The sequence below is a fragment of the Antechinus flavipes genome, chromosome 3 (genome assembly GCF_016432865.1).
Source record: "Antechinus flavipes isolate AdamAnt ecotype Samford, QLD, Australia chromosome 3, AdamAnt_v2, whole genome shotgun sequence".
Taxonomy (NCBI): Eukaryota; Metazoa; Chordata; class Mammalia; order Dasyuromorphia; family Dasyuridae; genus Antechinus; species Antechinus flavipes.
In genome coordinates this window covers 569,770,248-569,795,391 of record NC_067400.1, presented here as the reverse complement: position 1 = coordinate 569,795,391, position 25,144 = coordinate 569,770,248, and the positions used below count along the sequence as shown (strand labels likewise).

The 25,144-nt window shown below is 42.4% G+C and overlaps 1 protein-coding gene across 1 annotated transcript in view; it reads left to right on the top strand.

The window, feature by feature from the left end:
• Nucleotides 1-25,144, top strand: part of HIVEP3 (HIVEP zinc finger 3) — a 666,961-nt gene that overhangs the window by 532,075 nt on the left and 109,742 nt on the right. The window contains 3 exon segments of the mRNA XM_051987908.1: nucleotides 18,904-18,968; nucleotides 21,866-21,943; nucleotides 23,599-25,142. Coding sequence (XP_051843868.1) covers nucleotides 24,113-25,142 — 1,030 coding nt within the window. The 5' untranslated portion in view covers nucleotides 18,904-18,968; nucleotides 21,866-21,943; nucleotides 23,599-24,112.

The following is a 25,144-nucleotide window of genomic DNA, read 5'->3' as shown; positions in this document are numbered from 1 at the left end:
ATACTTCCAGTGAAAGGGGAACTCACCTCATCAGTTGATAGAAAGTACAGATTACCTTATGGATCATAAAACAACTGCTCCAAGCTCTCCCAAAATGGTTTAATCAGATGTCCATCTTACTCTTGTGAACTAGCTGGTGAGTGATAATCCTTGAAGGAACACTATAGGGGTTTTTCCAGGACACAGGATGACTGAACCATGAACCCATCTATTCCCTATTTTTCCTTTCTTATTTGATTTTTTAAATCCGTTTTGTGTACTTTTAGGGATTCTTTTTGGGCCTGAAACCAATTCACTTTTTTTTTTCCCTCTAAAGCTTTGGTTATAACAGTTTTGCCTTTGTTGTTGACTTCTGAGTTTCTGTTTTGATTTTCCTAGTCACCATAGTAACTTTTTATGGTCAGATTCTTTGTTGTTGTTGTTGTTTACTTATTTCCCAACCTATTTCTTGAGTTTTAATTTTAATATTAAATTGGACTGTGCTTCCAGGGTACAGCAGGCACTATCCCGAACTTCAGGTTATTTGTGAAGCTATTTTCTAACTAGTTTTAGGGGTTGGTAACTTTTCAATTTTTCCAAGGTGGTATGATCTAAGGAGAAGTATGGTCAATGCTCTCCTGGCTTGTACTCTGGACTGTGACCACAAGCAGTCTTTTCTATCCTGAAACTGTGATCTCTTCTCTTCCTGCAGCTGCAAGCTCTGGTGTGCTAGTGCTCCTCCTTACTCTGGGACTGTAACCCAAATCCCAATATGGACAATGAAATAGTGATGCACCCAGTGCCAGCAAAGGGAACCCTGCAATCTCCTTCTGATTGTTGTCATCTTTTACCATCTATGGGCTGAGAGCTCTACCACTCTTACCCCCAAGACCTGCTGCTGATTTGCTGGAGCCCAGCATGTTGGACTGTGTTCCATTTTCACTTTGACGTAATAGGCCTTTCTTCCCAACCTTCTAAATTGTCTTAGGCTGGAAAATTGTTTTATCTCCTTCTTTCTTTCTTTCTTTCTTTCTTTCTTTCTTTCTTTCTTTCTTTCTTTCTTTCTTTCTTTCTTTCTTTCTTCTTTCTCTCTCTCTCTCTCTCTCTCTCTCTCTCTCTCTCTCTCTCTCTCTCTCTCTCTCTGTCTCTGTCTCTCTCTCTGTCTCTCTTTCTTTCTCTCCCTTTCCTTGCCTTTCCTTTACCTTTCCTGTCCACCTAGCATAATACCATACACATACTAGGTACCACTGTATACTTGTTAGATGCATATAATCCACAGTGTAACCCAGAGCAATATGGACAACAATAACCACCCTTTTGTATCACAGTGACAACACGAAGGGAGAAGCTTCAGGATCAAATTTAGTTCAATTCACTTCAACAGTCACTTCTTATGTGAATTCCAGGCATTATGCCATATCCACAAGGGAATTTATAGCTTTCATTGGTAGAGAGAACTTCCAAGCAAGAAATTCCTGTTATAAATGCAAGTCGCCATCTTCTCCGCAGCTTATAGTCCTAGAGAGCTGTCAAAAGGTTGGAAAGTGACTTCCAGGACATACAAGTCAGTGTGTGCTGGTCTTTCTAGCTTGGAGGCCACCTTGCTCTCTGATAAGTAACATTGCTCCCTGGAGATACAAAGCCAAAGCCCAAAGGATCCCCAATAAACTTACATTCTCCTGGGCAGAAACAATATATTCAGGGAAAAGTAACTACAAGGTATCCCCTCCACATCATGGGGACTAGAGATGTGGCACATGTGGCACCTTCTGAGATCTGGAAAATCCATGTAAAATTCTTTTGGCCTTCCCTTTGTACCAAGAAGGAAGTTCAAATCTTTTTTTTCTCTATGAGATATTTACAGTACCTCATTGTAAAATTTGGGTTGATATATAATTTTATGCATATGTTTTATGCATTTTTGAGTTTCTAAATTTTTACTCTGTTATCTGCTGGCCTTCACATGTCATATGTGGCTTCCACAAAATTCCTGACACATAATATATTAAAACTGAGATGGGAAAAGTTGCAGCATAGAAGGGATAACTGTAATTTGGGATGGGTTACAGATAACATTGAGATCAGAAAGGATAACTATCAGTTTCACCTAGAAGAGGTAGAGGATTCCAAAAGGTAAAGATGAGGAGGGAGGCTATTCCAGGCTTGGGAGACAGCCCCAGCAAGGCAGGGCAGGAAAAAGAATATTGCATATCATAGAGTTGAAAGAGCCCTGTTGTTGTTGCTGTTCAATTACAGTCAATTCTTTGGGATCCCCTTTGGGTTTTTCTTGGCAAAGATAGTGGAGTGCTTTGCCATTTCCTTTTCCAGCTCATTTGACAGATGAGGAAACTGAAGCAGACAGGGTTAAGTGACTTGCCCAGGATCATACAGCTAGGCATTGTCTGAGGTCCAATTAAAAAAAAAATAGTATCTTATTTTTTCCAAATACATGTCAAGATAGTTTTCAATATACATTTTGGCAAAACTTTCTGTTCTTAATTTTTCTTCCTCCCTCCTTTACCTCCTTTGTCCCCAAGGACAATGAGCAATCTGATATAGGTTAAATATAAATAATCCTTCAGATTGGAACTGAAAATGAATCTTCCTGACTCCAGGGCTGCCCCCTAAAGCCCTAAGAGATAGTTTACATTCCACTTCTATTTTATGTGTAGGGAAACTGAGAAGAGAGTTGGTGTCCTATACCAATAAGTGACAAGGCAAAGTTGAGCTAATAGTATTTGCCCTATTTTGCTTACAGGGCTGTTGTGAGACTGGAAATAAGAACCAAAGTTAGTTATTAGCATTTTTTTTTGTCCTGAATCCATGCTTCCATTGATAATATTGTCAACTCATGGATCTTCTCTCCACCAATGAAGACCATAGTCCTCTCTCCTTTCCCATTCCATTGAATTTTTTTTAATATAACTTTTAAATTTTCTTACTTCATAAATTCATGAATCATATTGGGAGAGAAAAATAAGTGTATAAAGGAAAAACCATGGGAGGGAAAAAAAACATAAAAAAGAATGTGTTGATTTACATTCAATCTTCTTGGTTATTTTTCTGAATGCAGATGACATTTTCTATCCAACCATTCCATAGAATTTTTATATTTCTAGCTAAAGAAGTGAATCTTCAATAGTAGAATTCCTTCATATCATGGACAGGTAGTTGAGGCAGAAGTGGGAATTGTCAACACTCTTTAAGCTTCTCCACCAATATCTTAACATGGTATGGAGAGAACCCTCAAAAGCTTGGCCAATAAACCACAAATCTCACCTGGAAAAACTTTAAGTATGGGCCTAGTGATCCCCATGTGGGACTATGAATGGATAAATGAACTAATGAATGAATGAAAATAAGTTATTCATTAATTCAGGGTGAGGATTATTATCTTCATTTAATAATGGGAAATTGAATAAATGAATGAAAAATATTCACTCATTCATCCATTCTTTCATTCATTTAGCCTCAAAGTTTTCATCTTCATTTGATGGTAGAGAAACTGGATAAATAAATGAATGAATAAAAAGATATTATTCACTTATTCTTTTTTTTTCATCCCTTCAGGGTAGGGGTCATTATTCCCAATTGACTATGGGGAAGCAGGGCATAAAGAAGCACAAGATGTGTGCCTGCTCAGAGCCACATAGCTAACTAGGAGCAAAAATCAGACCAGGAATACCCCCTTCCCCCCCAACCCCCACTTCTGTCTCTTGACTTCTGGGCCAGAGCCAGGTCCCCTCCATAGCCTGTGCTCTGACATCTCCGGCACAGGAAGTGAACAGGGGTTGGATCCATTCCACCAAGGGGCTGGATGTCTGCCCAGGAGGTCAGGGATGCCTGTGCCTGGGACCATGGCTGAGACTTGTTCTCCAAGATCAACAGCCCTCTCCACACCCATCCGCTTTTACCATGTACCAAGGCATAAATCCCTCCCACAGGGCTCTGGTGTGGTCCAGTGTGCAGCACACACACACACACACACACACAAACACACACACATGCATCCATACATACATGTAGACATACACATATATACATCTAGCAGATCAATGACAGGAATCCTCCTTTTGGACCTAAAGAAAGGGCAGTAAAGTTTAAGTGATGTATAATCAGTCCTGCCCAAGGTCACCTAGCCAGTATGTGACAGAAGCAGGATCCCAATGCAGGTCTGACTCTAAGACTTCCTTTCCAGTCTTCCATCCTGTACGTTGTTGTTATCCTCTCAAAAGCCCATCCAACTCCAAAATTATGCGAGTGGCTGTAGAAGGGACCCTCATCTCATGCCTCTGTGCCTGTGTCAGTAGTGACTCTTGACAAATGGGCAGTCTCCTTGTTGGTTCTTAGCCCCACCCTCTGTCCTGACTCAGCCACAGCAGAGGGTACCTCATTTGTCTTCTCAGCCAAGGTCTGATCTTGACCTTGCTCAGCTTGCTGGTTGGCCACTTGGGAGATGGGGTGGAGGAAGGGAGGGGGCAGGGAGGGACTCCCTTACAGACTGACCAAAGGGAAAAGCCTTTTCTGTGGCCTCTCCATGGCTCTCTAGGAGATGGGGCAGAGACTCCATCCTAGGCACCATGGGCTCCCAAAATGGGATGCAATGGTGTGGATTCAATGAGTTTAATGAATTGTGCTGAGTGTGATAGAAAGAGAGAATGTGAGAGAAGTGAGAATCAGAGGGTCTTAAACCTAGTGATGGCTAAAGGAGGAAAAAAATCTTAGAAGTCAGTATGTCTGACCCCCACCCCCATCCTATTTAACAGATGTAGAAACCAAGACCTAGAGAGAGAGAGAAGAGTTTTATCCAAGGACACACTGACAGCAGAACTGCACATTAAACCAAGGCCCTTTGAAGCTCCCTTGGTATTTTACCTGATCCTTTAATATTACCAGATCCCAATTGAATCCGAAACTCCTGAATATAACTTGAGTTTCCACTCCCTTGTGATTCTTTCTCAAGTAATGATCTTGAAGTGAAATTGTAAACTGTATCTCGAAGCTGTCCACCCTATCCTACTTCACTTTCTTGTTTTCTATACCAATGTTTTCTTCCTTCTTTCCTTCCTTCCTTCCTTCTTTCTTTTCTTCCTTCCTTTCTTCCTTCCTTCTTCCTTCCCTCCTACCCCCCTTCCCTCCCTCCTTCTCTCTTTCTCTCTCTCTCTCTCTTTCTCTCTCTTCTCTCTCTCTCTTTCTTTTTCTTTCCTTCTCTCCTAGAGTACTGGGTTTAGTATTGCATTGGAATTAACCTTTTATACATACTATCTGACTAAGCAAGTCATTTAATCTGTCTAAGCCTCAGTTTCCTTATCTGTAAAACACTAATAATGAGAGCACCTCCTACATACAGTCCTTGTTCTAAGGATCTAATCAGATGATGTAGGTAAAGGGCTTTGCAAGCCTTAAAGGACTATTTAAGGGTCAATTACTAATCATCATTATCATGCTCATCAGTATTATCAGCCTTATAAATGTCATTCTCATCTTTCAATAGAGTCCAAGTCCTGGGACAACTTGCTATTCTGCTATTATTCTTGTATTGTCTGATGTGTACAGATGGATAAAATAGATGCTTTTGGTCACTGAATTAAAATAAGGAGATAGAAATTATGTTCTTTCTGCAGACTCACTGAAAGCATAATGAAAAAACTTGAGTAGCCGACAGGATGAGAAAATTGATGTGCCTCTCTTCTTGTCCCTATTGAAATTGGATCTCCTTGATTGGGTCTCTATATTTTGAAAGTGTTTCATTTCATGTAGTTTGGATACTGAGTACTTAGCATAATGATATCTATTTTTAAAAATAGCATTTTTCATTAAAAATTTTTTGTGCATTAGTTTTGTTCAGAAGATTAGGGATTTTATTTCTATCTGTGATAATGGTCTGATTCCCATACATTTATTGTTTGAATTCTCTTAGATGTTTTGAGGCTTTTATTTATAATAGAAGGATTCAATACACATTAGTTTATGAAGGATAGTGAGGTTCTGAGTTATAATTCTAGCCTCTGACAAGGATCCTCAAACTTTTTAAATAGGAGGCCAGTTCGCAGTCCCTCAAACTGTTGGAGGGCCGGACTATAGTAAAAACAAAACCTTTGTTTTGTGGGCCTTTAAATAAAGAAACTTCATAGCCCTGGGTGAGGGGGATAAACATCCTCAGCTGCCGCATCTGGCTGTAGTTTGAGGACTCCTGACTAGGCCATGTCTTTATAGGAAAGCAGAGGAAGAGAAAAAGCACTTATTAAGCACTCACTGTATGATAGGCACTAAATGCCAATGCTAAGTACTTTACAAATATATCATTTGATCATCACAATTCTGGGAAGTAGGTGTTATTATTATCCTCATTTTGCAGTTGAGAAATCTGACCTAGAGAATGGTTACATAATTTGCATACACAGCTAGTGTTTGATAAGTATTCAATAAGTGCTACATTTTTGCATTTCCAGCCTAAAGTGTTTTCTTTCTCCTTCCTATGGACATTTATTGCATACTTTTCACAACTCTTGTGAAATTACTATGTCCTATTTATTCTTCTAGTTATTGACATCTATGAATTATCTTTGGGTCAGCAAGGAAAAAGTCAAAGCCAAGAGAGAAGCAATTAGGTATTGTGAATCCAGCCAGACAAGAAATCCAGAATCCAAAGATGTCAGGCCATGACTATGAAGACCCAGGATAGGCAACAAAGGAATGAGAACAAAGGGACTGGACAATCTAGGAATAGGAACTGGAATCAAAAAGAAAAGATCTCAAAGCAGAGCCTCTTGGTAATTAACTGCCCAGACCAAGATGGCGACATGAAAGAAAAGCTCCAGTTGAATCTCCCTCCCTCTAGAGTCCCTTGGGAACACTGGAAGACAGTATCAAATGAAGCAGAGAATCCAATATGGGAGATGAACTATGGTAAAACCCTCCGATATAATCCTCTACACATACAAAAAGACTAAAAAACAGATCACTAGAAATTCTGGATTAGAGCCAGTATTAAGGCATTTCTATCCCTCCTCCATAATCCCATCTATAGCCCTACTTTTGGAAGGGGTCAAGGCACAGGGAGCATGGCCCTTACCTTAGGATCCCTGGACAAGAAGAGATCAGCTCCTGGCTTCTTCTACCACTTTATTCTAGTGATAGATATATGAAAAATAGAAAGGAGCAAACAGAACTCAAAAATGAAATGATGCAACAGAACTCATTGGAACCAGAAAATAATAATAATGATAATTAATAATTTTTCTATGTTGTTTTAAGATTTGAAAATCACTTTATAAATATTATCTCCTAGCAATATTTTGAGATAGGTTCTATTATCCTCATTTTCTATTCTATTATTATCTTTATCATGAAAAAATTGACTTGCCTGAGGTCACAATATAAGCATCTGTGGTTATATTTAAACTCAGGTCTTCTTGATTGCAGGTCTAGGGCTCTATTTACTGTGCCATCTAGAAGAATTCATATGTATCTAATATTAAAAATAACTGTCCAAGAAAATAGAATGAAAAGAGAGAATTATAGCCCCTGAACTCCTTGAAAATCATATAAAGCAAAAAACCTGGCAATCTTGTTTTCAAGAAATTGTGAAAGAAATCCACCCAGAACTACTGGACTTAGCAAGGAAAGTGAAAGTAAGACAGAGTCCACAGGTGGCCAACTGAAAGTAATGACAAAAGAAACTTTGGAGGCAGATGATCTTTCTGGGCTCTTTGTCTAGCCTAGGAGGGACAGGCAGCAGAATCTAACAAGGGAAGGCAGGAAGGGTAGCACTGGTCAACTCAGGGGCCAAGGGCTTTGGGAGAAGAACTGAGCAGTCACTGACACTTTACTCCTACCCACCAAACCCAGCATCAAAGAGCCTACATCCTGTGGGCTTGCTGATAGGTTGATTTAACCTAAAAATGAGAAGTGTTCAATATCATTGCAGGGGACTATCCAGGGAAAGTTATAAACGAACCTGAGAGGTGACCAGGGTAGTGTTGGCCCACCGGTAGGCTGGAAATGAGAGATGGGGAAACAACATTTGGAACAGACTTCAAGGGTTCATCAGTCCTGGGAAATCTTTTGCCATCATCCATGACAAGGACTCCAGCAAAGGGAAACTCACTGTTTCTCACTGCAACCCCTTCCATATTGGGAGAGCTATGATAGTTAGGGAGTTTTTCCTTATGTTCACTCCAAAATTTTCTTTCTGCAACTTGTACTTAATGTTTCTAGTTCTGTCCTTTTAAACCATACAGGAAATTAGCCAATAAATCAATTCACAAGTATTTACCACATACACTATATGAGGCATTGGACAAAAATGAACCAGTTCAGAGGACTTCTTACAGTCTAATCTATTCTTCTTGACAGCTCTTCAACCAAGACAGTTATAGTGTAGGATTTTAAGGAAAATAATCCATTTCCCAACTCCATATAGTTTCTCTGGCTACTTCACAAGCCTGAAATGCTCTTTTTCTTTATTCCTCCTTATTCCTTGGCTTCAGATAAAGTCCCACCTTGCACAAGAAGTCTTTCCTGAACTCCTTTAACTCTAGTGCTTCCCCTCTTCTGATTATCTCCAACTTATCTTGTCTATATTATGCTTATACATAACTCTTTGCATGTTGTCTCTCCTTGAATACAGGGATTGCTTTTTGCTTTTCTTTGTGTCTTCAGTGCTTAGTATTATGTCTGGCATATAGTAGAAGTTTAATATATGCTTATTAGCTGACTCTATAAAGTTGGGTAGGAACTTAAGTCATCTTGGCCAGCCTCTCATTTTACAAATGAAGAAACTGAGGCTGACAAAGTTATATGACTTGACCAAAGTCATACAGCTGTTAAATGACAGAGCCAGTATTTTTAATTTATATTTTCTCTCCGGAGTTCCTTCCATCATATTCTTCTGTTTCTTTAGAAATCTAAACTAGGAACCATGAGTGGAAGAAGTCACCGAAAGGCGATAATTGGCCCAGCACATGTGGCAGTGGTATGGAGAGGGATCCATTGAGCTAAGGAGGAAATGCCAAGTTACTCTCCCTTGCTAGCCCAGTTCTTCTTGTGGATTGGACAACTCCTTCCTAATCATTCCTTTGTCCTACCCTTTGAGTATGACATTCTCTCTAGTTAATTCTTTCAGGAAGGAGGGTTTCCCTTCCAACTCCCAGGGAAGACAATGGGAAGAGGAAATGGTTGAGGGGCCACCTCTCCTGCTCATTACAATCTCTCCTCCAAGTAAAGCTACTAATCCATTAATCTAAAATCTGGATCCATGTTTTCTTACTATTCTGAGTGTTATATAAAATGAATCAATAATTCTCTTTTTTGTTCATTCTAAGAGTCCATGCCAGGAAATGCTCTCAAACCCAAAAGAATCTCTTTCCTCTCTCTGGTTCTATCTCTCTTTGTCTCTTTCTGTATGTCTGTCTCTGTGTTTACCTATTTGTCTCTGTCTCTCTTTCTATTGCTGTCTCTGTCAGTCTTTCTCTGTCTCTCTGTCTCTGTTTCTCCCTTCGCTGTCTAGATTGCTTCTCCCTTTGTCACATTTGCGCAATATACACATAGACAGTAATGCAATGGTTAACCACATTTATCTTAAGGGAAATCAGCAAACCAGAAAGCCAACAAACTCTTAAGAAATAAAATTTGGGGAACAGGGTCATTGACAGAGAAAAGAAGAAGGAGGAGAAGGAAGAGGAGGAAGCAGAGGATGGCAGAAGTGAGGAATCACCCATTCTGTTCTCAGCAGGAACAGTTCCAACAATTCTGTGTCTTTCTCAAGTGGTTTCTTCATAGTCTAGTCTTTGCCTTGGTGACTCAATGTATGCTCACCATAGCTCCTGGGCTGTTCTTTCTCATGCTGAGCTAATTCCAATGGTGGTTCACCATGGCTGCCCCCGCCTCCCTAACCTCCTATCTCCTCTTGTCTTGCTCCACCATGATCATTCTAGCTCATTTTACTGCTTTAGGACTAGAGGACTAATCAACCCTGGGATAGAAATCAATCTCTGGCAGGGGAGATAAGGGGTGGAGTTAAGGATGGGAACACAGAGGATTTCTGTTCTTAACCAGCATCCATATATTCTTGGCAGTCTTAAAATATGTTACATAAGGAAAGACTTCTTAACAATTATAAGTAACCCCCGAAGAGGAATGGACTGCTTGGGAAGTAGTGAATTCCCCATCACTGAGCTCTTCAAGTGGATGCTGGAAAACTGCTTCATGGGAGTGTTTTAAAGAAAATCCCTGCTTTGGTATGGTTGGACTAGAGACCTTCTGAGGTCATTTATACCTCCTTAAAGAGAATTTCCCCTAGTATTCCATCTCTCTTAAAAATTACTTCGCTAAACACACACACAGCCCATTATGAATACATACATACATTTATGTATTTTTATAGACAGATTCAAATATAAGCATATATCTATATGTACACATGTGTATGTGTATGTTTATATATTATATGTAAATATATTCACACGAATACATAAATGAATATGTAAGCATAGATATACATATACATACATGTATATATTCTGTATGCATATACATGTATGTGTGTATATGTACATATACATAAACATACACAAACATATATATTTTTGTTTCTGTGTGAACATATTGTTTCCCCATTTGAATATCAGCATTTTGAGGACAGGGACCATCTTGCTTTCATATTTGTACCCCCAGCATCTTGCACATGGTGGGTGTTTAATAACTGTTGGTTGATTGACCATTGATTGATCCCACATATTATGGCCAGATGTCCTATAAAGTTACAGTCAGAGCCTGTGTGTGGCAAGAGCCAGGGCAAGTGTGTTTGCATATGCATTGTGGCCTGTTTAATACATGGCAGCTTGTAATGATAATTATACCATTATTATGATTGCAGGGTTGGAATTGCCATCCTGCCTCGAGGGCTACATTGTAGAGGCCATAGGTCTTCCCCAGTCTTTGCCACAGTGTGAATTTATAGAAAGCAGACCAGGAAAGCAGCAGGGTAAAGGGTGAGCTTTCACTCCCTGTGCCTCCAAGGTCAGTCATTCCATTAAAATGGAATGCACTCCTTAAGGAGCTTCTGGAGATTCTTTCTGGGTATGTCATTCTTACAATAGAAGGAGTGTAGTATACTGGATAAGAACACTGGACTTGAAATCATTAAGCTCTGAGTTCAAATCCTGTAGTCATTTATCTTCTCATTGTCCTGGGCAAATATCTAAGACTAAGTTTGTGAAGGGGGGTTGGGTGGGAAAACTACAGATTATAGAGAAGGTGCTGACTTGTATTGGAAGAGGAAGTTCCTCATAGGAATCTCCCTACTCTGATGAAATCACACGCCTGGTTAAAAAAAAAATAGAAAAACAACAACAATACTTGATTAACAGAGTTGTAAGAACAAATGGGAAAGAACACACAAAGTTTAAAGGACTGTATGCATCCCATAGGGAAGAGTAAAGAGTACACAACAAGAGGCAATTTGCTACTTCTCATGCAATGAGTTTGCCTTGGTAGCCCATTACAAAAGATGCAGAGCTTTACCTGGTGGAATTGGAAGGGCAGCTTGCCTTTTGTGAGTCAAGGTTTGCCTGTGTCCCTGGTGACCTTTTAAAATCTAACCTTGCCAGCCTTGGACACACAATCAAAGTAGCTGAGGCAAGAAACAGCTTTATGGAGAACGACACCAGTATTCTTACCTAGGAGTAGCAAGCAGGGGAAATATTTCTCTCTTCTCTCCCCCCCTGAGCTATGCTAAACCATAGAGAGGAGCAGACCAAGATAGGCAATGGAGTGACGGGCCTATCAAGGAACAGCATGAAGAACTCTATATAAGAAGAGAACGGAGGCTCTCTATTCTCAGCTCTTGGAGAACGCTCCCTGAAGCTGCTTCCTCTTCTTCTGCTCCCAAAGAAATGTGTTGTATCTTCCCAACTCTCCAGCAAGCTGCCATTACTGATGGGAGTGTGGGGAAAATTCCTTTCCTCCACGATGCCTTCCACATTCTCCAGAGCTGCCTGCCTCTGTGTGCACAGGCCTGGAAAACTTACCTTTTTATCAAGGCCAGCAGAGCTCCAGCCAGTCTTCCATCAGCCCATGGCAAGAGGTCCTTCCAGTTTCATTAGGCAACAATTTGTGAAGGGATTGATTGTAACTTCTATTTTCTACCCATTATTTTCTGTGATCATTTTAACTGGACTGAACCAGGTAGGGCAGCAAGGTCCCCCGCTGCATACATTTCAGCTGTTCTTCTATTCTCTCCCTAAAGTCAATTGTGTTGAGTGAAACCTGGATTTGGTATATAAATATCTGAGTTGGAATCCTGCCTCTAACATTGAATTAGCTAAAACAAACAATTATTAAGCACCCACAATGCGCCAAGTTCTATGCTAAACACTTTACAAATACTATTTCATTTGATCCTTACGACAACCCTGAGAGTTAGACGCTGTTATTATTCCCGTTTTTTTGTTTTTGTTGTTCAATCATCGCATCCAACTCTCTGTGAGTGACTCTTGGCAGAGATACCGGAATGATTTGCCATTTCTTTCTCCAGATCATTTGAGAGAAAGAGACTGAGGCAAACAGAGTTAAGTGGCTTATCCAGGGTCACCCAGCTAAGAAGTGTCTAAGGCCAAATTTAAATTCAGGAAGATGAGTCTTTCTGATTCCAGGCCCTGCTCTCTACCCACTGTGAGATCTACTGTTCATTTTACAGTTTAAGGAAACTGAGGTAGACAGAGGTGAGGATGAGGCAACTTGTCATATAGCTAGTGAGTGAGGCTGAATTGGAATTCAGATCTTCCTGATTAAAGACTCAATAATGTATCTATTGCACCACCCAGAGGCCTGTGTAAATAACTCTGATTGCAGTTTCCCTCCCCAAGTTCTTTCCCTCAAAGGGATAAATACTGCCCAAATGCTAGCACAGACTTAACTTCCACAAGAGAAAACTTACTTTTTGAATGAGATTATTTTGAGGGGAAATGTCATTAGATCATGTTTAGAGTTAGGAGGCTCCTGAGAGGCCATCTAATTTCAACTTCCTATTTTACAAAGAGACCTAGGGAGATAAAATAGCTTTCTCCAGACTACACTGGTATTCAGTCAAAGGAAAAAAAAAATTATTAAGTGCTAAGCACTTTACTGATGTTCCAATATTATGTTATTGGGTACTCACAGTTCCACTGTGATGGAAATGCTTATATTATCTCCATTTTACAGATGAGGAAACTGAGGCAAACTAGTTTAAGTGACTTGCCTGGGGTCACACAACTAGGAAGTACCTGAAGCCAGATTTGAACAGAGATATCTGTCCACCTCAAAGTCCAGCTCTAGCCAATGTACTCCCAGTGCCTTGGTGGCAAAAATGGGATTCAAACCCAGTGACTTATCTGCCTCATTTTCCTTATTCTTTGTCAGACTCATTGTCAATGTTGATCGGGGTCTCTACTTTACCACTTACATGAAAACAAAATCCCCTTTCCTCTAAGACAGACATTGTTCTTAAGTTGTTTTTGCCCTGGATCTCTTTGGCCACCTGAATGAATGAAACCATCCCTTCTTAGAGTCATGCCATTAAATGCATAAAATAAAATCCATTGGATTATAGAGAAAACCAGAAATGAGTGAAAACAAAGAAGAAATATTTTCCTAAGCAGATTCATGGACTTACTGAAATCTATTTGTGGAATTTTGGCAGCTCTAAGACATAGCACTGGAATAGGCTTGTCATATTGCCAGAGTACCCAGAGTGGGCTTGGAATCAGGAAGAATTGAGTTCAAATCCTTCCTCAGGTACTTTCTAATTGCAATACTGGGCACATCCTCTCACTTCTCTCAGCCTTAGGGGTGTGGTCTCTCTGGCCTCAAAGGACCCTTCCAGCCCTAAATCTGGGATCTCTGGTTCTATGACCCAGAAGTCCGTGTGTAAGGAAATTCATTCAGGCCTATCACCATTGGCACTGGGTCTCTCATCAAGTGTGCGGGAAGTTTTTGGAAGCAAGAATTTGTGTGATCAGAGGCAAAGTCCCTTCTAGTCCTCATTGATTCTGAGCTGGAAGCACCCCTTTGAGGGCATCAAGTCCAAAATGACAAAACTGAGACCCAAGCAACTTGTCCAAGATGCAAAGAGAAGACTCTCGTCTAAGTCCTCAGCCTCCAGATGCATTGCATGTATCACTATATCACACTGCTGCCTCAGTTTCCCCGTCTGTCAGATGAGGGGATTGGATGAGCTCTGGGGCTCTTTAGCTTCTTGTGTCCAGACCTCTTTGGCATCTGGTGAAACCAGTGACCCCTTTCTCAGAATATTGCCCTTAAATACATAAAATGGAATATAAAGGAAACCAAATATACTTAAATAGAGTTATCAAAATTCTTTAAAACAAGTTCAAGAATCTCAGGTTAAGAATCCTAGGCTAGATAATTTTAATTTCCCATTGAACTCCGATAGTTGATGACTCTGTCATAACTCCCACCTGAAAGTGGGAAAGTGAGAAAGCCCAGTGTCATGGGCAGCAGAAGAAAGGAGTTGCCAATGGCCCTACTTGTACATTTTCCTTTCCCCTTGACTATCTCACCCAAAAGTGTTTCCTAGATTTTCTGGGACAATCCCAATTACAAAGGACACAAAACTTTGCACAAGAAAAATCCTCTGTCAGACCCATCATCTCAGTTTGGGCAGGGATTTTAATACAAGACTATTCCAGTGCGGTTAGAATCTGGGTTTGAATCCTGACTCAGCCACTTCTCTGCATGACTGAGCAAACCACTTCCCCCTCCGGCTCTTCCCATGTTAGGGGTAACACTGGATGATCTCTCAGGGCCCTTGGAGATCTGACATTCCGTGATTCCAGCACCACATTCTTGAGTTGTCAGCCAATTGGTTTTCTGATTCACCATACTATGAAGTCAAGTTCATAAATATTTACCGAGTCCTTCTTACTCCATGTCTAGCTGGATATGGGGCAGCAAGGAGGGGAATGGGAAGAAGAAAAATGGATATGGTTCCAACATCCTAAGAAAGGGATTCTTCACCTTTGTCAATCTGGAGAAGTCTATGGAATCCTGGCAATTATGTTCTTAAAGAATTGAAGGAAATGTCTAATGTCAATGAAAGTTTAGTAAAAATAATGACACCATTTTTTCCTCATCAAATTCACAGACCCCCTGAAATATATCCATAGTAAGTAGCCCATGGACCCCCAATTAAGAACTCTTGAATATGGATGGGGAGAGAAGGCACATACCCCCCAAACATTTGTCTAGAACTTTTGTTTTTTTAAATGAAGCCCAGATTTCTTGTTCCAAGAACAACAGCTCAAGGTCATCAAGTCACATGGCTCAGATTTTGGAAGTATCTGAAGTGACTCTCTAATAACCACAGCAAAAATAATAATAATAATAATGTATTCACATAGTCACTTCTTATAATAAATTAATTGTCATTTCTTTATTAGATATTCTTATAATAAACACATTAGATATTATAATTTGATATATCTGATGTTTATTAGACACTCATGAATGTACATATATTTGTACATGTTTTATTTAACTACAGGAAGCACTTATTTTATCTACACATATAATCTGTCCTGTCCAACTCTCTGTGATCCCAATTGGGGTTTTCTTAGCAAAGGTATTAGAATGGTCTGATACTTCCTTCTCCAGTTCATTCCATTTTTTTATTTATTTAGAGGGATTTTTTTTTGCAAAGCTTTTTATTTTCAAAACAAATGCATAGATAGTTTTTTACCATTCACCCTTTTTATTAAAACTTTTTATTTTCAAAACATATGCATGAATAATTTTTCAACATTGACCCTTGCAAAATCCTGTGCTGCAAATTTTCCCCTCCTTGCCCCCAACCCCTCCCCTAGATTGCAAGTAATCCAATATATGTTAAAATATGTTAAATTTAATATATGTAAACATATTTATGCAATTATCTTGCTGCACAAGAAAAACCCGATCAAAAAGGGAAAAATGAGTAAGAAAATAAAATGCAAGTGAACCACAACAAAAACTGAAAATGCTATGTTGTGATCTACGCTGAGTTCCCACAGTCCTCTGGGTATAGATGGCTCTATTATAACAAGATCATTGGAACTGGCCTCAATCATCTCATTTCAACATTCACCCTTGCAAGACTTTGTGTTCCAAAATTTTTTCTCCTTTCTTCCCTTCATCCCCTCCCCTAGATGACAAGTAATCCGATATATGTTAAACATGTGCAATTCTTCTATCCAAATGTCCACAATTATAATGGTGCACAAGAAAAATCAGATCAAAAAAGAAAATAAAATGCAAGCAAACAACAACACCACAATATTCTCCGAGTGCAGAAAACTCTCCATCATAAGCTCATTGGATCCATTTCATTTTATAGATGAAGAAACTGAGGCAAATGGGGCTAAATGATTTGACCAGGGTCACACAGCTAGTATGTGTATGGGATTGGATTTGAACTCAAGTATTCCTGATTTCATACCCTGTGTTTTGTCCATTGTGCCACCCAGCTACAATAATCTATAGGTCATTAAATATAATAGAATAATAACAGAAAATAACATATACAAAGACCTTTTCTATTTGAAATTTATCAAAAAGGTGGGAAGAATTTTATTTTAAGATAACAATGATAAATAAAACATAAATAATTGGTATTTATAAAATGCTGTAAGGTTTGCAAAGCACTGAACGTAAATTATTTCACTTGATCCTCACAACCACCCTGGGAAATAGGAATATTATTCCCATTTTACAGAAAAGGAAATTGAGGCTGGGAGGAAGGAAAATAATGCCCCAAATCACACAGCTAGTCAGTATCTAAGACAGGACTTAAACTCTCGTCTTTCATGATGTCAAGGGCAGTGTATTTTCCACTATATTGACAGTTCTTAAAGTGTGGTTTGAGGACCACTGGTGATCCCCCCAGTCTATCCAAGGCATCTGTGAGGTCAGAACTATTACACAATAATACTAAGATGTTTCGTTTATTTTCTCATCCTATAAATATTGACAGATGAAGCCCATATACGTAAAAGTTCTTGGGGGAGAGGAGAAGTGGTTCTTGATAATTTTTAAGAACGTAAGAACGATTCTGAAATAAAAATGTTTGTGAACCACTCTAAAAGGACTTGAGAGTACCCGATTCCTCCCGCGTCTTGCTGCCTGACCTTCTTTCCACAGCCCAAAAGCTGCTGGGGTTGTCCCTCCTTAGCTTTCAACGAGGTCTGAGTGTTCCCTGATTGAGGCCGGACTCTGGAAGCCTTCCCCGCTGCTCAGGGCTGATGTCATCGGCAATCCAGGGCCCCTGACAGCCTAGGCCTGCGCTCCCCCAGCCTCCGCTCAGATTCACCAAATGTCATTAGATCTGGAAGAGAGTGAGAGCTTTTTACCAGACATGATCTCATCCCAGCAGCCCTACCAGCCGGTCGTGCAGGGCCTAGCCCCATCTGAGGGTGAAGAAAGCTTGGAGAGAGGAAGTCACTTGAGCCGTGGTCACACAGCGAGTCAGCACGCAAGAAAGAGGGCTGGGGCATCCCTGACCTCCAGCTCGCATTGCCTACAATGTGTCAGCAAGTGCAAGACTTGCTAGGGGTGTAGCTGCGGGGCTTTGGAGTCCCAAACCTTTGATAAAACTGAAGCTCACAAGTGGGAAGGGCTGCTTTCCCTGGACCACAGATATTTCACCACCAGAGTGGTTTCCAAGTGCCGAGGAGAGCCTGGTACCATTGGAGTTAGAGCTGATTAATTAGAAAAGATTTCCTGGGTAAGATGTAGGAGGGGGAAGAGGGAGCTTTGTATCTGTTTGTATACGCATGTATTGTCTCCTCCCTTAGAATGTAAGCTTCCTGAAGGCAGGAACACTTTGGGTTTGTCGTTGTATCCTCAGTGCCAGGCACAGAACCCAGCCTAAAGGAGGCACTAATGACATATTTATTGATTGAAAAAAGTATTGAGAAAAATGAGCATTGGACATAGAATTGAGAGGCTCATCTTCAAATCCTGACTCTACTACTTATGATATGACCTTGATCAAGCCATTTAACTTTTGGCTTCTGTTCCCTTTATGAATAGATTGAGGGGAGAGAAGGAAAGAGCAAAGAGATAAATAGATATATAAAGAAGTAGAGATTGAGGTGGAGAAAGAAAGAGGTGGGTGAATAGAAATACTGAGAGATGAGAGATGGATGGAAAAATAGGTATGTAAAAGAAGATAAATAGACATTTAGATAGATACTGATAAATGATAATGGTATATGGATACATAGATAAAGATGGATAGAGAGACTCAGAGATAGCCAGATAGACGTAGGTGGATAGTTATAGAAAGAGAGATGAATATATATATTTAGATAGATACAGATAAATGGTGGAGATAAGTGGATAGATAAATAAAGATATCAAGACAGATTGAGATGTAGAGGATAGGTGATTGATTGAGGTAGATGGAGAGAGGGAGAGAGAGAGAGAGAGAGGGAGAGAGAGAGAGAGAGAGAGAGAGAGAGAGAGAGAGAGAGAGAGAGAGAGAAAGAAAGAGAGGGAGGGAGGGAAAGAGAGAGAGAGAGAGAGAGAGAGAGAGAGAGAGAGAGAGAGAGAGAGAGAGTGTGTGTGTGTGTGTGTGAGTGTACTTTTTAAGGACTTACCATATACCAGGCCTTTATCTGTAACATGGGGGTAATAACCCTTGCAGGAAAGTACTTGACAATCTTTAAAACCATAGAAATGTTTCATTTTTGTCACTGTCATCCAGAAAGGAGAGTAGCCAGTGGGACCAGGGCTTGGGATAGAAGCTTGACCCAAGAGTTCAGCAACACACATGGAAGGGCCTACCACATCCTCGGGGGTCCAGGGGAGGAGGATGTTCCAAGGGGACTCCTCCAGCCACACTTGTTTCAGCTTCTCTAGTAACTGATACTGTTTTTTTCACAGGTGGAGCTAAATTTGCTGCTGGCAGAGAATGTGCATGTCCAGGAGCCCAGGAAATACATCTCGCTGTAAGCCATTTTAGTTTTAGTTCTGTGCAGCCAAGCCAAAGGTACTGTCCTCTGGCCTGAGCAGCAAAAAGAGTGGAGTTGGATTTTCTCCTCAGGGATTCTTTCTGCTCAGCCTACGAGCTGTGGCCAATATTGTTCAAAGGATCTCCCAGTTACATTCCATTCTTCCCCAAATCAGAGCCAGATAATTAAAAGGCCTTTCCCTATCTGCCTTCATGTTCTGGAACTCCCCATAACAAACTTATGGAGAAAGGGGCTGCAAAAAAGATGTCTTTATTAGGATCTCCCAATAATGATTTTGATTGTTTTCTCTCTATTTCAAACTATCAGACACACCTCTTACTGAGGAGAAAAAAGTGCTTATATGGATGACAATTAACCAATCAATGAGCATTTATCAAAAGCCTCATGTGCCAGTTACTGTTCTTAGCACTAGATAAACCTGTGAGGGGAAACAAAGATAAATAAGATACACTTAAGTGCACAAGAGGACATTCAATCAATTAACAATGAGTCTAGAAGCATTTGTAAAGAACAACTAAGTCCTAGACCAACTTGGGAGCCCCAAGAGTGGGGCTGGATTTGAACTCAGGTGTTCCTGGCTCCAGGTTCCATGCTTTGTCTATTGTATTATCTAGCTGCCCTAGATCAAAATGTCATTGGGAAAAAAAATCAGCAAAATTTGAACTCATAAAAATGAGTCTCCCTGACTGGGGGGTCTGAAGGAAGCCCCCAGCTCTGGCCACTGCCCTGAGTGGAAATGAGGGGGAGAGTCCTCATTAAATCTAAGTGACTTCCCTTTATGAATGTTGGTACTCTGATGCCCTCCATAAGGCGGCTTCCATGGCCTTCAGCAGACAGTGACAGTCGCATCTCCATGGGCTGTGTGATATCAACATTTCACCTCCTTCTGAGTTCCACACACCTGAGTCCCCACAGCGTGGAGCCAAGGAAACCACTTCTGGAGACGCAGAATACCCTTGAGCGAGGGAAAGCCCAGACTTCCCGAGAGCCCTGCTTCCACACATGGGGAAAGACCAGCTCCTATTTCTGGCTCTTTGTCTCATAATCTGGATCATTTAAAGCTGTACTCAGCAGAATAATGGCACCTTGAACACTCCGTCAGCCACTCCAGAAATTCTGTCAAACGTAGATTCTCGGAATGTATTACAACTAAAAAGGACCTTGGGACAGAGAGTATCAGAGCGAGAAGAGATTAGATATATACAGCATAATTCTGAAGTTACCATATCGAAATCCTAGCAACAGGAGGACCACAAAAGGTAGGTCCTGTAGGTATTAGTATCCCCGTTTTACAGATGAGGAAACTTAGGCTCAAAGTTTTATGATTGGATTATGGTCTTTTATTTAGTGAAGGTCAGAGCAATTGTGGTTCTTCTCTGACTCCATGTCCTTTCTGCTTTCTTCCTGCTACATCAGGACCCCTCAAGGGGACCAGGCTAGAAAATGCTACACCTTAATGGGCCAAGGAGAAAACCCTCCTGATTGGCCAAGAGGCATGATTCAAGTTGTAACCCTCTGAAATTACTTACATGTATACTATATCTCATAGGTACACAGTCCTTTGCATCTTGCCTCTCCCATTAAAATGTAAGTTCCTTGAGAGCAGACCCTGCCCTTTGAAAGGCCTTTTTCTGTATTCCTGGTGCTAGGCACAGTGCTCGGAACTTAGGTAAGTGTTTAAGAAATGCTGCTCCCTGACCTAGGGAGGAGTAAGGATAATAGAACCTAGATCTGGAGAGGAACATATGGATGCTACCCCCCACCCTCTGCCCTCCTCCATGCTGCCTCTTTCCCATCTCACCCACATGCGGGACGGTTTGCCCTTTGCGTTCTTCACAGCCACACTTGGAGGGTACGAGTGTAAGAAAATTCTCCATTTTGCAGATGAAGAATTCACGATTTACCCTATGATTACCCTATGATAAGAGCCAGGGTTTGGAGGAAATAGCCAGGATCCTGAGGCGCCAAAATGACATCTTTATTTCTACCAATTTTGGTTCGCTATGTGTTTTATTTTTTACCTTTAACAATATTGCTCTGAGAAGGAAGGGGTTCATGGGCTTCCCCAGGGAGCCCAAGGTCATCAAGGCACCCACAAGAAGGGTAAGACCCCTTAACTTAAAGAGCAGTTGGGGGCGAAATGACCCTCCTGGTCACATGGCCAGTCAGGCATTTCTGGCTTTGAATTCAGCAGATCTCTAACCACCAAGTCACACTTTCTCTCCAACACAATTATGATTGCAACATTTCCCAGGGGATTTTGCACATGGTGCTTCATTGCTGTGGATTGATGATGTTGCCTGGAAGGGAAGAGCAAGTCTGAGACTAGAATTCTCTATGTAGATGGCAGTTAGGTGACTCAGTGGATAGGGTGCTGAATCAGGTAGGCGAGTTCAAATCCGACCTCAGACACTTAATAGCTGTATGACCCTGGGCAAGCACTTGATCTCAGTTTGTCTCAGTGCTCTCTCTGTAAAATGGGGATAATAACAGAACCTTCCTCCTAAGATGGAATGAGATCATATGAGTAAAGTGCCTTGAATGCCTTAAAACACACCAATAAAAGCATCGCCACCTGGTCTTCAGCATTTTGACAAGGATGCCGTACCAGGGGACCAAAAGAAAGTGTCATTGAGGATCTATATTGAGCCTTCTCACTGGTCCGTGGCATCCTGCCCTGTAGAACAAAGGGGTTGGGTCACTTCCAAATTGAAATCTTGGACTCCCATGCATCTGGGTGTTGCTGGCTCGTGCACCACGCTGCCTCTTCCAGGCTGGCTCCCTCGTTCCTCATTCCTTTCTTCATGTGTAAAGAACCTTCTAGTTTCTCCCAAGTCTGATGTTAACAGCTTCTGTTCACTTCATCCCCACAGAGTTCTTCAGGCATGCAGCCTCCAACTGCCCCCAGCCCACAGGAACCAGAGGCAGGGACCAGGTCGTGACCCATGGGCGTAAGTTCAATCAATCAATCAACCGATCAATAAGCATTTCCCAATGCCAGGAATGAGCCCGGACAAACAAGTACAAAGAATGAAGTCGTCCTGCTCTCAGAGGGCTTAGAGCCTCTATGGGAATCCAATGTATACATGTAGAAACACAGATGACATGTAAAGAGAATCAATAGAGAACTAGCACAAAGTGCTTCACTAGGTGGCAGTTTGGGGGGCGGGGAGGCTGGGGAGGATGAGGAAAGGTTTCACCTAGAAGGGGGCGTTTGAGCAGTCTGGAAGAGATAGGTTTTCTGTAATGTGAAGAGGGAGTGTACTGCAAACAGGGAGAATCTCAGTGCAAAGGCCCAGGAGGGGGAGATGGGAGGTGACTTCTTATGTGAGGAATGGAGGAAAGACCAGTTGGGCTGGATAATGGAGAGCAAGACAAGGAGGAATGTTCAATGGGGCTGGAAAGAAGTAAAAAGCTAATCCCTGGCTGGCTATACTCTTGACAGTGAGTGAATCACTCATTGCATGATGTCTCTCTTCCCTACTCATATGCCCGGCCCTTATGAAGGTGCCCCTGAGTCCTATCTTGTGCCCAGTAGGGGCAAAATTATGCCCATGGGGCTTCTTCTGCCATGTGTTCTCCTGACCACAGCAGGACTCTAAACTTTGGGAGAACAGGGTTCTAAATTTGGCTCATTCTGAGACTTACCCAAGCCTACCACTGAGCTGTGTGATCTTGGTCAAATCCCTTCCTGTATCTGAGCTTCGGTTTCCCCAACTTTTAACTAAGGAGGATGAATTACAGACTTCTAGTCTAGATCCTCAGATCCTAAGGCTCCTGGGAGCATCCAGGAGTTGGGATTAGGAATACACATGGGGGTAAATTCATCATCCTAATAATGACAGTTCTGAAGTGGCAAAGCATTTCTCCTACATCATCTCTTGCAATCCTTACAATAATCCTGTGGGGTGGGTGTTATTATTATCCCAGTTTTTCAAAGATAGAAACTGAAGCTAAGAGATTAAATGATTTGGCCGGGATGACACGGCCAGTATCTTCTGTAGAAGGGAGCCGTGGGTGGCTCCACCTGCACCGGTGGGAGGGAAGGAGGACAGAATGGTGGCTTTCATTTGTCCCCAGCTCTCCCAGCCTTGGGCTTGGGAGCTTCCAGCAACGTGTGAGTCACTCATGGTAAAGCCAGTGAGGGCTGGGAGGGGAAGAAGGGACATGGGCAGGAGAAGGCAGGATACAGTTGAGAGTATCCTATTGTATCTGTGAGGTTGTGGAGGACAAAAATGTATAAGAACAAAGTCATAACTTTGGAACTCTTTTAAAGATGTTATAATGATTTCTTTTTTCCTCCCCCATCCCCTTCTCTCTCTGGTGTGTTTTTGTTTGTGTGTCTATGTGTATGTATTGTGTCTATGTCCCTGACTGTTTTTGTGTATGTGTCTTTGTGTATCCTGTGCATGGTGTGTGTTTTTACCTGTGATGGGTGTGTGATGATATACCTCTATGGTATACATTTCCTCCATGGGATACATATGCTTCTGTATGTGTGCTGTCTGTCTGTGTGGGATCTGGATGATCTGTGTATGTCTGTGTCTGTGGAATATGTGTACGCACGTGGGGCTGCCTGTGTACGCTGTGGATCCTATGATTCCAGAAGAGTGTGACGTTCTTGCCCAAGACCACCAGTTCCCAATACCAATCCAAAGGGACCAGCCCTCACCATTCAGTGTTATTTTGCTTATCCTGTGGGAAAGAGCTTCACTAATGACATGAGCTGGACTGTCCTGAATTTACAAAGACTTGTCAAGACCCCAGACGCAGACATGTCGTGGGCTGCCTCCTGACTCTGAGGGTGCTGCTGTCACCAGAAACAAGATGGCCAGGCTCAAACCGTTAACCAAGCTCATGAGGAAACTCTTCGGCCTCACAGTGCTGGGCTATTGCCAGGCGTTGAAGTAGCTTCGCCAAGGGGAGCTTTTTTCTGACTCTCATGCATTTTTTAGTCCAATAGTAGCCAGCAACACTTCAGTAAGAGATCCTCTGGAACCACCTCTGGCTTCCCACCTCTCCTCCAATGCAGGCAGAGCCGGGGCATGTGGGCCATTTGTAAATGAGGCCTCGTCCACCCTTCCCCAAGTAGCATCATCCCCAGCCTCTCTGATAAGGCCATGGATCCTGAGCCAAGTGTCAAGAGTGCTCAGACACCGGAGGATAGTCCCAGAAAGCGGCATCCCAAAGGAGAAGCCGTGCAAGCCTGCGGCCCCTCCACGACTCCAGCCTCGGCCCCAGTCTCAGCTCCATCCCTGGCTCCCGCCCCCGTTCTGCCTCCAGCCCCAGCTCCAGCTCCATTCCAGGGCAGCTCTACTTCCTCCCCGGCCACACCCCTTCATGAGCTCCTTTCCCAGCAGCAGCACTTTCCCGGGCCTCCGCTGGTTGTGAGGGAGGGGTCTCAGGAGAAAACGGGGCACCAGAAGCCCCCCAAAAGATCTACTGTGGAAGGCCCACCCCACATCCCGCAGCTCCCGCAACACCCTCTGTCACCAGCATTTATGTCGCCGGGCAAGCCCGAGCACCTCCTGGAAGGGCCCACGTGGCAGCTAGTGGAGCCAATCAGAGCAGGTCCCTCTTTTGTAACTCCGGGGCTCCATTCTCAGAGCCAGCTCCTCCCCGCCCACCCGACCATCATTCCTCCGGAGGAACTGCAGGCCCTCCCCAAAGTCTACATCCCGCGTGCCTCGCACATTTCTATGAAACAGGCCGAGGAACCGCCCAAGAAGGAGAAGAAACCTCAGAAGCCCGGAAAGTACATCTGTCAGTACTGCAGCCGGCCCTGCGCCAAGCCCAGCGTGCTCCAGAAGCACATCCGCTCTCACACGGGTGAGCGGCCCTACCCCTGCATCCCTTGCGGCTTCTCCTTCAAAACCAAAAGCAATCTGTACAAACATCGGAAGTCCCATGCACACCGGATCAAAGCGGGCCTGGCTTCGGGAATCGGGGCTGAGATGTACCCTCCGGGCCTGGAGATGGAAAGGATCGGAGGGGAGGAATTCGAGGAGCCCACTGAAGGAGAGAGTACGGACTCCGAGGAGGAAACGGGGACCACGTCCAGCCATCCAGCCGACCTGTCTCCTAGACAAAAGCACACCCTCCTCGGCAGCAGCCTCTACGGGGCGTCGGGCAGCCACGGTCCCGGCCATGAC